Source organism: Megascapheus bottae, chromosome 30 (genome assembly GCF_031878675.1).
Source record: "Megascapheus bottae isolate mThoBot1 chromosome 30, mThoBot2.hap1, whole genome shotgun sequence".
Taxonomy (NCBI): domain Eukaryota; kingdom Metazoa; phylum Chordata; class Mammalia; order Rodentia; family Geomyidae; genus Megascapheus; species Megascapheus bottae.
The window spans coordinates 8,144,550-8,158,717 of NC_143538.1; the positions used below are offsets into that span (position 1 = coordinate 8,144,550).

General features: G+C 40.9%; 1 protein-coding gene across 2 annotated transcripts in view; it reads left to right on the top strand.

The window, feature by feature from the left end:
* Cers3 (ceramide synthase 3) overlaps nt 1–14,168 on the top strand; it is a 44,266-nt gene that overhangs the window by 21,814 nt on the left and 8,284 nt on the right. For both annotated transcript variants that reach the window (XM_090321534.1, XM_090321535.1), the window contains exons 3-8: nt 5,738–5,852; nt 6,424–6,542; nt 8,927–8,984; nt 10,101–10,151; nt 10,774–10,866; nt 13,020–13,148. In XM_090321534.1, the coding sequence (XP_090177660.1) occupies nt 5,738–5,852; nt 6,424–6,542; nt 8,927–8,984; nt 10,101–10,151; nt 10,774–10,866; nt 13,020–13,148 (565 nt within the window). The remainder of the gene's footprint in view (nt 1–5,737; nt 5,853–6,423; nt 6,543–8,926; nt 8,985–10,100; nt 10,152–10,773; nt 10,867–13,019; nt 13,149–14,168) is intronic.

Sequence of the window (14,168 nt, forward strand, 5' to 3'; positions counted from 1 at the left end):
TTGCCTTTCCTTACGATTGTGTGTGTGTGTGTGTGTGTGTGTGTGTGTGTGTGTGTGTCTAGCTGAATGACAGGCAACAACCCCAATGCTCAGCTCTTTGTGTTGTGTTGTGTTGAGGGGGTAATTAGGGCTTGAAATCAGCGCTTCGCGCTCTCCATCAACTGTTTTGGTCAGGGCCCGGGCTCTACTGCTTGAGCCACGACTCCACTTCCAGCTCTTCCCAGTTAATGCTAGATGCAAATCTTGAGGATTGGTCTGCTGGCTCTGAACCATCACCCTCAGATCTAAGCCTGGTGAGGAGCTGGGATGATAAGGATGAGCCACTGGCTTGGTATATTTGGTTGAACACTGGCTTTTGGTCAGATTAGCTACTCCTCAGCTAGTCTATACCTCCCAAGTAGCTAGGGTTAAAAGTGTGAGCCACTGTCACCAGCTCTCTCTCCTTTTCAAGACAGATTTTTAATTAAGCGAACTATTAATATTTATGGACATTTATATTAGATAAGGATGTCCTAACTTTATTTGAAAAGGAAAAATGGAACTGACTGAGATAGATGTATTTTCATACTTGCTTTGTTCTTTTGAAAAATGGAATTCCTGTCCTTGAAGGTAGCAAAAGGGTCTATATTTCCCTTTCTTTTTAAATTAATGATTTTAGTAGACATTTGCTTCTCATATCATTTGGTATGCTATGGATATAGGCACTTAACCCTATGTGTCCACTTTTTCCTATGTTTATCTCTCATTAAAAGGAATGTTATACTTCATGTGGCTTTGAGATTGGATTTGTTCTGTATTATATAAATATTTTGTTCGATTCTCCTCTGTTTTTAAAGTTTTTTTTTCTTATTTTCAGTGAGTTTGAGGATAATACCCATGAAACCATTCATTTTTGTGGGCTTTTCTTTTTTAATGGGCACTTTTCAAAACAAAAATTGTCAACTAGTGGGTTGGATAAATAAACCAATTATATTATGTGTCCAAAACCCTGCAAATTTATTTTGAGCCCTAGTTAATATTAATAATACCCTAGCATTTGTATGAACAGTGGAGATTGGACTTTCATACAAAAGGAGAATTAATGGAGAATGTTCCTCAGATCATAGACAAAGACACAGTACATTGCCATAGGTCTGTATAGGAGCTTTTTGATACGTTTATTCTTTCCTTCTGTTTTCACAATTACCATTAGCCCCATTCCCTAAGCCCATCCCTCTCCCAGCCATGTTATTATATGTTTTTATTATAATATGTTTTGTAGTCTTTTATTCTTGTGATCCAGGAAAACATGTTCATACGCGTATTGTTAGTTAATATAAATGTATGTTACAAGATCCAATTTTCTTCCTCTTTAAAAAAAATCAACAATGTGTTATATGACCCATTCACATGATTCTGTGTACATCTGGTGCATAATTAGTTTGTTTTTACGTCTCTGAAATGTGTGTGCTCTTTCCAAAGAAACTTAGCTCATGTGGAAGTTGGACTGGTTTTTACATTTTATCACAGTATCTTAAGAATTTTCCTATTCATCCTCCCATGGATATGAAAATGAACTTAAAGGCTAAATAATCATTCATAAGTTTCTAGAATTTAATTAAGCACACAATCTTTTCTAAGTAAGTTCTAGAAAATGATAGACCTGGCAAAAGTTAGAACTTTCATTAGAATTAAAAGAAAAATAAGGTCACACCAATAATTTTTCATTGCTTATTCATTTAAAAATCAATTTTATGATAAATATTATACACAGAAGGGTTACAGTTACATAATTCTTCTTCTTCTCCTTCTCTTTTGAAATGGAGTCTTTCTGTTTCAAACTTAAAAAATCTTCCTAGGTCTGCCTCAACCTTCTAAGTACCTGGACTTATAGCCTGTGCTCTCACATCTGGCTTTACACATTATTATTTTAACTTCGGTGAGATTTACATATAGCAAAGTTCATCCATTTTTTGGCTTTGACAAATGTATGAAGATATGCAACTGTCATCATTATTAAGATAGAGATCTTCATGAACCTAAAAATTCCCTTTACATTTTCCTATCTGCTAGCTTCCTAGAAGCACTGATCTTTTTTTCATTTGCTAGGTTTTTCTATTTTCCAAGATTTTCTGTAAAGGAAGTTATAGATTGCATTAAATTGTGCTTGATTTATTTCATTTACCATAATGCCATTGCGAATCTTTTTCCTGTTATGTGTATCCATAGTTTCTTGGAATTATTAAGTAGTGTTTCCACATCCATATAGATATATCATACCAAATTAACTTATCTTTTAACAAGTTGATAGCAATTTGTATCACTTATAGCACTGAGCTATTATGAACAAAGCTGCTGTGGGCATCTGATACAAGAATTATGTTTGAACATATGTTTTTGGTTCTTTAGGAAAGATCTAAAATGTTTGCTTTTTAAGAGACAGTCTGAGTGTGTGTCTATTCCATGGGATATTATTCAACAATAAACAGGAAAACCGCAAAAATATTGTTAGAAACACATAATTCCACTGGTTGCTGGTGGCTCACATCTGTAATCCTAGCTATTCAGGAGGTTGAGATCTGAGGATCACGGTTCAAAGCCAGCCCGGCACTAAAGTCTGTGAGTGGGACTCTTACCTCCAGTTAACCACCAGAAAACCAGAGTGGCACTGTGGCTCAAGTTCAAGCCCACAGTTCAAGCCCCATGGCCGCCAAAACGCAACAAACAACAACTAGAGAAACACACAACTCTCGGTGTCAGAAATGAGTGGACAGACACATGAGAGATGCAGGAGACTTTGTCAAGGTGATTTACTTTTGTGCGAAGTGGTGCAGTGCCATGACCATACAGCAGCTTGCAGGCACCCCCAGACAGGGCAGTTTGCTAGGCTTTTATCCCAACCCAAACTGTCCCTCCTTCTTCTCAGTAAGTTAGGCTTCCAGTTAAGTACAGTCAATTACCAAGGTTAGAAAGGGGCCATTCTTTAATTCCTGTCAAAGGTTTTTTTTCCCCCACTTAGCAGTTACAGTTTATTATTTTAACTTCCTCAACACAAGATTTATCTTCCCGACATAGCTAGCTAGTAACAAGCAGTACAGATAATCGTTACAACTGAAGTAATTAAAGCACATCATTCCAGGAAATATCAATAGACAATAGTTTGACAGAAAAGTATACTTTCTTCTCACAATATGAAATGGAAAAAGCTCAAGATGCTATGCTCAGTGAAAGAAGCTTGAGGAAAGAGATTACATGTTGCATTCCACTTACGGTGAATGTCCAGAAAGGGCAAAGTTATCAAGACAGAAAGTAGATTTGTGTTGCCGGGGGTAAGGTTGGAAAAAAAAAAAACAAAACACAAGGATTAGCACTAGTAAATATGCAAGAGGTATCATAATATGGTGATGGAACTATCCAAAGATCAACTCATGGTAATACTCATGTAAGTTGGTAAGTGGACTAAATTGGCATTGAATTGTATTATATTAATTAAATTAAACATGATATAGTATATTAAATATAAATAATATAATTTAATATGGATAATTCTATTATATTGAATTAGATACTTGGAAATATGGAATTATCTGATTTGTAAAGAATGCCTCAATTATTTTTTTTATAATTTTATTTTATTTTTTATTTATTGCCAGTTCTGGGCTTGAGCTCAGAGCCTGAACACTGTCCTTGGACTTTCTCAAGGCTAGAGCTCTACCACTTGAGCTTCAGCACCACTTCCAGCTTTTTCCTATGTATATGGTACCGAGGTATCGAACCTGGGTCTTCGTGCATGCTAGGCAAGCACTCTACCACTAGGCCAAACTCCCGGCCCCGCCTCAATTATTTTTAAGGACATTGTAAATAAAACAAGAAAGTAAGCCAGATTAGGATAAAAGGTATAGGCATCTCATGAAGGACTTAACTGAAGGATATAAGAGGAAATCTAACAACTCAATTAAAGAAATGTGGTTTTAAAAATGGGCAAAAGCAAACAAACGTGGGCAAGAGATTAGAGCAAATATTTCATCAAAGAAAATATACAAGTGGAAAATGAGAACACAACATGGTCATTAGAAAAAGGAAAACTAAAACCACAGTGCACCAGAGATTGGCAAACATGTCAGAAGATCTCTGGAAATTCTTTCCTCTGTAAAGGCAGCCCTGAAGGGTAGCGAAAGTGGTCAGAGTCAGCTTGTTCCTTATCTATAACTCATCGAGGCCTTGCAGCAATCCAGGGAGTGAGAAAAGCAGCCAAATCTGGGAGATCACACAAGTCTTGTGTGTTATTTCCCCCCTTCCTGGCCTGCCATCTCACCCGTGTGACAGCCAAGAAAACCACAGGTGTCACCGGAGGTCGTGGCTAATGGGGGCAGAGGAACAGGACTGGAGTCCTCACTGGAGAACGTCCATTATCAGACCTGTCTGGAAGACTCTACTAACAGGGCTGCCTTTGAGGCTTGACTCAGAGTAGTTTACCCAGTAGGGACTCTTACCTAAAACAATTAGAAGTAATTGATGAATTCACAAGTGTCTAAGGCAATAGAGAATGGCTGGAACAAATAACAGACTAAGCAAGAAACTTGCACTGAAAACTTGACATTGAGGGATACTGTGAGGAACTCTGATAAACACTTAATAAGCTATAAGCCATTCTAATCACCAGAAAACAATTTACAGTTTCTCATAAAGGTAATGGTACACTCTCCATGCCGCCCATTAATCGTATTCATAGGTATTTATATAAGTTACAGCAGCCTTTTATTATATGTTAAGACTTGAAAAGCAGCAGTAATTATGTCAAATAATCTCAGCAAATAAATTTATTTTCTTGTGTTGAGGGCTGCCACGAAGCCACACTGGGAGACCTCTTTTCAGACAACTCTGGAAACCTTAAAAATGAAATTTTAAATAGGATGGCTTATTCTGATGCACGAATTTCACATATAAATATACTTGAATTAACTAAGTTTTAGAATTAAAACTTTAATTAAACCTTTAATATTAGCTGTAGGCAAGTGGCAGTGTGTATTAGTCAACCTCTGCTGCTATACAAAAATACCTGAGGTAATTAACTTTTAAAGAAAAAGGGCTCAGTTCGACTCATGATTCTGGATGTTCCTGTCTCAGGCTGAATGGCCCAGCATTTTGGGTCTCTGGGGAGACAGTAGGAAAGCGTGGAACAGGAGAGGGGAGGGGCCATTCCCCAATCTCCCTCAAGGATGTGCTTCCAATGACCTAACCACCTTCCATTAGGCCCCACCTGCTGTTAAAGGCCCACACCTTCCAGTAGCATCACCCTGGTGGGTGGCCTGGTGGCCTTCGGCCTTCAGACCTGTGGGGGACATTCATCACCCAAAGGAACACTGAACATGCAAATGATTTACCTTCCACTGGGGCACCTAGGGTTTCAGCCTGAGTTTTCAGGTGTCATTATAGATTCACCCTTTGTGTGTGTGGGGAGGGAGGGGGCTCATTGTGGGGCTTGAACTCAGGGCCTGGGAGCCATCCTTGAGTTCTTTTTCTCAAGGCTAGTGCTCTATCACTTTGAGCCACAGCTCCACTCCCCGCCTTTGAGTGGTTCATTGGAGATGAGAATTTTCATGGGGCCTTTTCTGCCCAGGCTGGCTTTGAACCCTGATCTTCAGATCTCAGCCTTCTGGGTAGCTAGGATTACAGGCATGAACCACTGGCACCTGGCTAGATTCATTCTGAGACTTTGAACTTCCTTTCTTTTCATATATACATATATTTTTTGTAGCTTTGTTGCCACACCGTTAGCAATAGCATTCGGCATAAGAAAAACAGCTCGAAAAATTATACCAAACTCCATCTTAGAGAATTTCTTCAAGGCTTCCACACAGCGACCATCTCATGTAAGTACAAGATCTTTGCTTCTCCCAGTTTTTTTTTTAAATTTTGGTACTTGTGTATATATGTGTATGTGCATATAAGTAAAAGAGATAAATTGCCAGGCATAGTGATTCATACCTATGACCCTGGCTACTCAGGAGGTGGTGAGCAGGAGATTCATAGTTCTGGGCTACCATGGGCAAAAAGTTAGCTGGACTTCATCTCAACTAACAGGTTGGGCTTTGTGGTACACATCAGTAATCCCAGCTGCGTAGGCAACAGAGGGCAGCGCCAGGCAAAGAATGTGAGACCTTACCTGAAAAAAAAAGTATTTTTAAGAGCATTAAAAAAATTGGCAATCATGGACCCCTAAATTCAAATCCCATTAACAAGATAAAATTAAACCGAGAGAGTGGTATATTTCCTGGCTCAAGATCTGATGAAACTCTCTGAATCCCAGGCACAAACACCCTCATGACCCAGCCTGTGTGGAGGTTTACCCGGGCATCCGAAGCTTCTTGTAACTACTCCCTCCTTTCTTCCCTCCCTCCTTCCTTTCTTCCCTCCCTCCCTCCTTCCCACACCATTTTCCAGGATGACATTTATGGACTGGCAAAGAAGAGTAACCTGACAGAGCGGCAGGTGGAGAGGTGGTTTAGGATCCGGAGGAATCAAGAGAGGCCATGCCGGCTGAAGAAGTTTCAGGAAGCTTGGTAAGAGAAGGATTGAGCCTGAGGTTTGGAAAAATTATGAACACGACAGCCCCGGTCTCTCTCTCTCTCTCTTCTAGGGTTGACGTTGGGCCAGGGTCACGAGGCTACTTCACTTTTCCGCAGACATGATGCTTGTGAGAGCAGAGAATGTCTGTGAATTCTCTGAGACATTCCTCGCAGAACAGGACAGCAGGGCATCTCTGTGTCTGACTTGACTCGGAAGCCTGGGCCCTGCCTGTGGGTTGTGCAGCCTAGCAGAAGGGTCAGAAGTTCTGGTGCTTCAAGAACATTCATGACCGGGCTGGATATATTGAATAGTCTGTAGGCAGTGAGAGCTCACTGGACTTGGTTTTGACTTCATTTCAGTCTTTATTTCCTTTTCTCTCCTGTAGACTACCACGCTGTGGGCCAGGCTTCCACTCTTCCTTTCTCCTTCTTTACATTTATTAGGTTGTGCCGCATGTCACGTTTACGTATCCATGGATTCCTCTCTCTGCCCCTTTCTTAAGGCCCTCCCATAGCCCAGCGACTTCTGCCAGCACTTTCTTCTTGGCTAGTTCAATGAGCCAGAAACTTGCTGTCTTCTTTTTGTGCCCCATTCCTTCCTGAGGACTCTAATTTAGCTGTAATGCTGACGGGGGGGGGGGGACCAGCCAGCTTCTCTAGGTCTCAGACACCCATATGGAACCCCGGGCGTCTTCTGACTTTCTTGCAGTGGCTTGATGTTGATGGCCTGGCTTCTTTTCTAATCAGCTGTGATTTTTAGCTCTTGAAAGACATTCCTCCAGGGCTGTCACTGTGTTAACCACTGATGTCAGTGTGGTGCAAGACATCTCAAGATGAGCAGAGCAGAGTGGTGCTGGCCCCATGTGGTCCTCCTGCTCCTCTTGATATTCATTCATTCATTCATTCATTCATTCATTCTTGTTAACCATGGGTCCCCAGATTAATTCTCTGTCTCTGAGTAGAATCATCTTACAGTGCAATTCTCCGGCAATTTCCTACACCTATTTTCTTGTCCCTTGCCTTAGTTTATAAATGTGCATTTGATCCTCTCGATCTCAGTGGGGTGGGGATGGTGGACTCCATGTGACAGAAAGGCACGTTCATCTGGTTTTAAGGTGTGGGCACAGACTCCTAGCTGTCTACAGACCCCTGCCAGCTCCTATTCTGGGACTGTTCAAGCTGTGTCCTGCTGCCCCCCCCACTCTGCCTCCCCACCAATAAGCAGAAAATCACCAGATGAAGTAACAGTGGGCAGTCAGGCCCAGTGTCTCAGGCTGCCTGTGAACATCAAATCCCCCTTCCATAAATAAGCCTGGGCATGGTGATACACTCCTGTAATCCTAGAGCTGGGGGGAGGAGAGACTTGAGGAAGGGTAGGACAGAGGCAGGAGGCATTCAGCTTGGGCTACCTAGTAAGATGTGCCCCCCCTTTAAAAAAAATCAAGTATCAAGTAGACAAAATCAAATCACCGAAACCAAACCAAACAAACCACCAGGCCACAAGAAAGACTAGTTTAGCTTAGCTAGTGGCACGGGCTGGGAACATGGTTGTGCCTTTGAGGGAGTGCCAAAACCTGGTCACCTCCTCTCTTCCCACCAGACTGTATATGAAGAAAACATTGCACGTTGTTTCTGCCTAAATGTGTTTGAGTTGAGTGAATATTCAATGTTCATGTTCCCTTTAGCGTCTGATAATTTCATTTGCATGAATCCAAAACTAAATGAGATCCTTAAGTAGTGATTGACTTTTTTTTTTTTTAGTATTTTTAGAGCTTTAATTTGATTTTTATGACAAGAGTCTCCCTATATAGTTCAGGCTGGCCTTGAACTCAACATCCATCTGCCTCAGCCTTCTGAATGCTGGAATTACAAAATTGTACCACCATATCTAGCTGTTTTCTAAATCTCTTAAAAGCCCCTCCACACATAAGAAAAACTTCTTTCCTTAAAATTGTGCTTTGAAGAGAAGAGTGAAATCTGGCCACATAGGAGTCCTGTGAGTGCGGGTTAACTGGAATAAAATAAGTTTTCAGGCTAAGTAGGATCTTCATTATTATTGATAACTAACATAATACAAGACCATCATTTATTACATGTTGGGAATGGGTCTCGTCATGATCACAATGGCTACCACATACCCTTCTTCTTCTCGAATTAGAACTTTTTACAAACTGGCTTCACTTCTCTTTTCCATTTTGCCACTCCCATTTCACAGATGGGAAAGTAAACCCTTAGGCCCCATGACTTCGCATCCATGAAATAAATAGCAAAGCCTGGGTTTGGTTAGATTTGTGTGACTCCAGGGTATGCTGAATCCTTTCCTCCTCAGCTGTCAGTCACTCTGACAGTGGACTAAAGACCTTTCTTTCTTTTGGCAGCTGGCGATTTACAGTTTACTTTCTGATTAATATTGCTGGGATTGCATTTCTTTATGACGTAAGTTATGCTTTCGGTATCTTTGAAATTTGTCTTTAAGTTTTAAAATTCTTGCCTGAGAAATCCTTTAGGGTAGAATACTTTTAGTAAGTTACCTAGTTTTAGAACTTTCTCTCCAGAGTCAAAATTTCTCTGACTGGGGATGTAGCTGTGGATGACGCTTTCCTAGCTCATGCAAGGCTGGCCCTTGGGTGTTTTTATAACACCACAAAATGTCTACAGAGATTTCTCCTAAGTATTCTGTTACTACAGTTGTCTCTAGACAATTTTATTGATACAGGCACAATAGGCATGTTGATTTTGAAATCATTTTGTTAATGAATCGCAAGGAAATCGAGAAGCCATGTTTTGAGAGGTCAAATCGGGAGTCTTTATTAAAAGGTGGGCATCTACAGATGGGTTCCTGTCCCAACCGCAGTCCCGCAAATACACTTCATGCTGTCGGAAAACTGAGCCATGAGAGCAGGAGAGGAAAGGAAAGGCAGAAAAGCAATATCAACCAACCAGAGCAGCTCCGATGGAGAGCTGAAGTGGGATGCCAAGGTGACCCAAGGAGAGCCAAGAGACAGAAGAGAGGATGCGAACACGGAGACATTGTGTCATGGCATAATGGCGTCTAAGTGGGTCAGGCTACATGGGGTCAGGTCAGGGGGGAGGGTCACAGGGAGTCTGAGAGTTCTCCACCCACTACTTGCAGGAATTCAAGCAGGCCCATCACCTGAGAGGTAGGACTTTCCTGCCTCCACCATGAAGACAAGAATGGTCCAGTTAAACCCAATTTCCTCTCATCCATCATGTGGCCAAAATGGTGCTACATGGTTAGATTCAGCATCCCTACTTCAGATTCAGTTGTTGGAAATCCTTCCCTAAATGAGATAGCATTATTAAATCCCCCAGTTCACCAGAAATATCAAATTTATAAGGTCATAATATGATATTAATAGACGTCTCGAGAGAGAGAAATAATTATGACAAAAGCAAGAAGAACCCGCAGGAATTATTCTTTCTCTGTACCTTTGTCTATCAATAAACAATATCAGGCTTTCTATTAAAATCGGATTCTGAAGCATTTATTTCTGTCCTGTTCTCTGAGATCTTTTTATGTTTTCCCCGTAGAAACCTTGGGCATATGACCTCTGGCAGGTTTGGGTCGACTATCCCAGACAGGTAAGTCCCTTCTGACAGTACCTTCCCCTGACTTCCCCTCCGCCCCCAGGGCTTGGTCCATCTCGTTATGGTCTGTCCAGTGGGATAGCTCAGACTTCTTGCATGGTATTTATGGAGTCACTTATTGCATTACATAGGCCTGTGTCTCCAAGATCAAACCCACAGTCAGTGAGGGAGGAGACCATAGAGGGCAACAGGGATCGAAAGGTGGCCATGGTGGGGGAATTGAGACAGCAGCAAGTCACACCAAAAATAATGATGGCTCAGCCTACCTAAAACAAGCCATCTCCTAATATACAAGGTTCAAGCAAAATCCTGGCGGTAGAAACTTAATTCTAGAGTCCTTAAATAATTGTTCATCTAGCTTAATTCCCATTACACTAAAGTAAGTCTTTAAAGCCATTTTATTTACTTTATATAGCATTGAATTTGATTTTAGAATACTGGTCTAGTCTGTTAGAAATAAGATACCTTGAAATGTTACCTGTAATTTGTTTTGGAAAGTTAAACTTTGAGTCATTGTATTTTATAGAATTTTGTGAAAGGTAACAAGGTTTTGCTGCATTAAAACTAGTGCTTTGTAGAGTGATATTCACAAAATGGATCATTTCTTTTCCCTCAGCCCTTGCTGCCATCTCAGTACTGGTACTACATAATAGAAATGAGTTTCTACTGCTCTCTGTTGCTTAGTGTTGGCTCTGACGTCAAGAGGAAGGTAAGTGTCTAATTACAAAAAAAAAATTCATCCCTCTGCCCCAAATTCTAATATTTGTCTTTTGCTTTTATGTATATTTAGTTACAGTTTATTATTTAACTTTTAATAGTACATATACTATTAGAAATTAGGCTATGCTTCAATGCCTTGGTAAATATTTGTAATGAAACAGGATAGGAGCTTTACTTAGAAGCTTTACTTCTTTTCAATAAGAAAAGGCATCTCTTTTCTGTTGTCTCAGCCTAGGAATTTCATGTCCTTAAATTCACAGAAGAAAAGTGGCAGTTGTGTTTATTCTGCACTCATATCTTTTAGTTGATGACACATCGCTTTATGAGATTCTTTGGGGTGTTTTTCAAAGACTTTGTGTTTTTAGTATTTTACAGATTTATACTTTTGGTTTATTTAGGTAGATATGCTTGCACTAATTATCGGGGAGGATTTAATGGTTATATTTCTATACATATTTACAACATATTCCAAATCAATCTCATTACCATCATCTTTTTACCCTTCCCCTCTTAAAGACTTAAAATTTTTTTTCTTAATTTACCAAATATCCTTGTTGGAAATCCTGTTTCAAGCATTGCTAGCTATGCTTTATTTTCAGGTAAACTGAGTCAGGGACATTCTGCCTTCCTCTGTAATTACAAAGTGACACATCTCCGAAACGGTTGAGCTCTTTACTGTTGCAAAAAAACGATGTTAGATCTTACACACAGCTTCAAGACTTCCTCAGACATGCTAGCAAGGATAGATACTTCAGGCCTGTGTGTTTGATGCTAAGCCTTATGACAAGGCTGATTTGCAGAAAAATTTTCATGAGAAATAAACTAAGTGGGCCGGGAGTTTGGCCTAGTGGTAGAGTGCTTGCTTGCCTGGCATACACAAAGACCCGGGTTCGATTCCTCGGTACCACATACATAGAAAAAAAAAGTCAAAAGTGGTGCTGTGGCTCAAGTGGTAGAGATCTAGCCTTGAGAAAGCCCAAGGACAGTGCTCAAGCCCTGAGTTCAAGCCCCAAGACTGGCAGAATTTTTTTTTTCTTAAAGAGAAATAAATTAAGTTTAATGCTAGGTAATGTGAAGTTGGCTTGATCAATGATGTTTGAGTTGCATGAGCGCCATGCCTCACTAGGGGGCGCACTGCAGCCAGCTGGAAACCTTCAGAGATTATTATTATTGTTATTATTATCAATATTGGGGCTTGAACTCAGCCTTGCCCTTGCCAGGCAGGTGTCCTAGCACTTGAGTCTCATCTCCAGCTAGAGTCTCGGTTTTTTCCTTAGGTGGGCTTGAGACCCCTTTCCTCTCAACACTTCCATGTAGGTTTATTATAGAGATCAGTTCTCACTAACTCTTTTGCCTGGATTGGCCTTAACCACGATTCTTCCAGTCTCTACCTTCTTTATAGCTAGAATTACAGGCAGGAACCACCACACTCAGACTTTTTTCTTTCATAGATTAAGCAAAGATGTAACAATAAATATTAAGTCTATACAAAGATATGCTTGTGAGTGTGTACATTTGTGTGTGTGTGTATGTGTGTGTGTGCGCACGCGCATGTGCGAACATGCATGTCTACTGGTACAGCAAGAACATGAGATGTCAGATTTAATGACAACTATTCAATGCTATTTTAAAGTTAAATGATTTCATCAAAGAGGATATTTGCGCTAGCTCCCTCTCAGGGTTGTGTTTAAGAATCAAAATGAAGGTGTTTTTTTTATTAAAGAATTTATTAACATTGATTTTTACATCATATTTCAAATGCCATATTTAATAAACAAGTGTTTTATAAATTTCAAACATACATCCGGGCACCAGCAGCTCAGGCCTGTAATCCTAGATACTCAGGAGGCTAAGATCTGAGCAGCGTGGTTCAAAGCCAGCCCGGTCAGACAAATCTGAGAGTCTTATCTCCAGTTAACCAGGACAAAGCTGGAAGTAGAGTTGTGCCTCAGCTGGTTAGAGGAACAGCCTCAAGTGAAAAGCCCAAGGTCCTGAGTTCAAGTCTCAGTGGTGACCCCTCTCCCATACACACAAAATATACAGGTGTAAGTTGTTGGGATAATAATGACTACTGTTATCTTTTTCAGTCACTGGGAAATATCTGCATTTGCTTCATATCTCCCGCTTTTCTGTTGTGTGTAGGATTTTCTGGCCAATGTTATCCACCACCTGGCTGCTCTCAGTTTGATGGGCTTTTCTTGGTGTGCCAATTATATTCGTGGGGGGACCCTGGTGATGTTTGTACATGACGTGGCTGACATTTGGCTGGAGGTATGTACTTCCCAATTACAAAAAAACACCACCACACCCTGGTTTTTTGTAGGTGCTTGAAGGAAGACCAATGTGTGTGGGGGTTCGAGACCCCTCTACCTGGAAACACCTGACCCCGGAATTGCCAGAGGAAAGAAATGAAAGCTGTTGCTTTTAATTGTTCCCTCCTTTCTGTGGTACTCATGGGAGGTAGATCTGGGCCGATGCTAGCTCGGGAGGTGAGAGGAGGTATTACTTGAAGTGGAAATAAACCTGACTCTCTTACAAGAGAGACTTGCACTGATGGCCATCCTTTCTCAAAGTTGAGCGTCCCTGACTATTGGTTTGAGCCAGTCAATGCCTGACCGTCTGGTGTGAGCTCCCACCCCCTTCCCCTGGCCTCCTCCACTTCTAGCCTTGCTTTGGAAAATGTCCGCTGGTGTGTTTTTAAACAATACTCCCTTTCTAAAGGAGAAATGGGGCTTAGGGTGTTTTCTGAAGTGGGGACATTATGGCCGGAGTCTTCCTGACTCCACATCACGTAGAAAAGGAGGATCATGGCCACAGGGCCATGTCTACATGCCTGCCTCCCTCACGCTGGACTCCTGTTGGCCCCAAGGCTGGGAGTAAGTGTCTTCTCCTTGCCAGGTCTCATGCCATCGTTAGAACATTTCCCAGAACCACATAGTATTCATTTCAATATACTCATTTTAATGAACCCAGGGAAATGATGCTAGCCAGTTCACATTTGCGATAACTCCTGGGAGAGTTTAGATTCTAACTGGGTATAGGTTGATATGGAAGAAATTAAAGTTAATAGAATTTCACTTTCCTAAATTGAGGTTCAGCAAGTTTTCTGGTGAAGGGCCAGACAGTAAATAAAGTTTTGTGGGCGGCATGTGATTCCTGTCACCTTATTTCCTTTTTTATTTTTTTAAAAACATTCCTTAACATAATAAAAAAAACATTTGTAAGGTCAGCCAACTCTAATCCATGGGCTGTACCATAATTGACCCATTCAACCCATTCATGTTCAAGAAG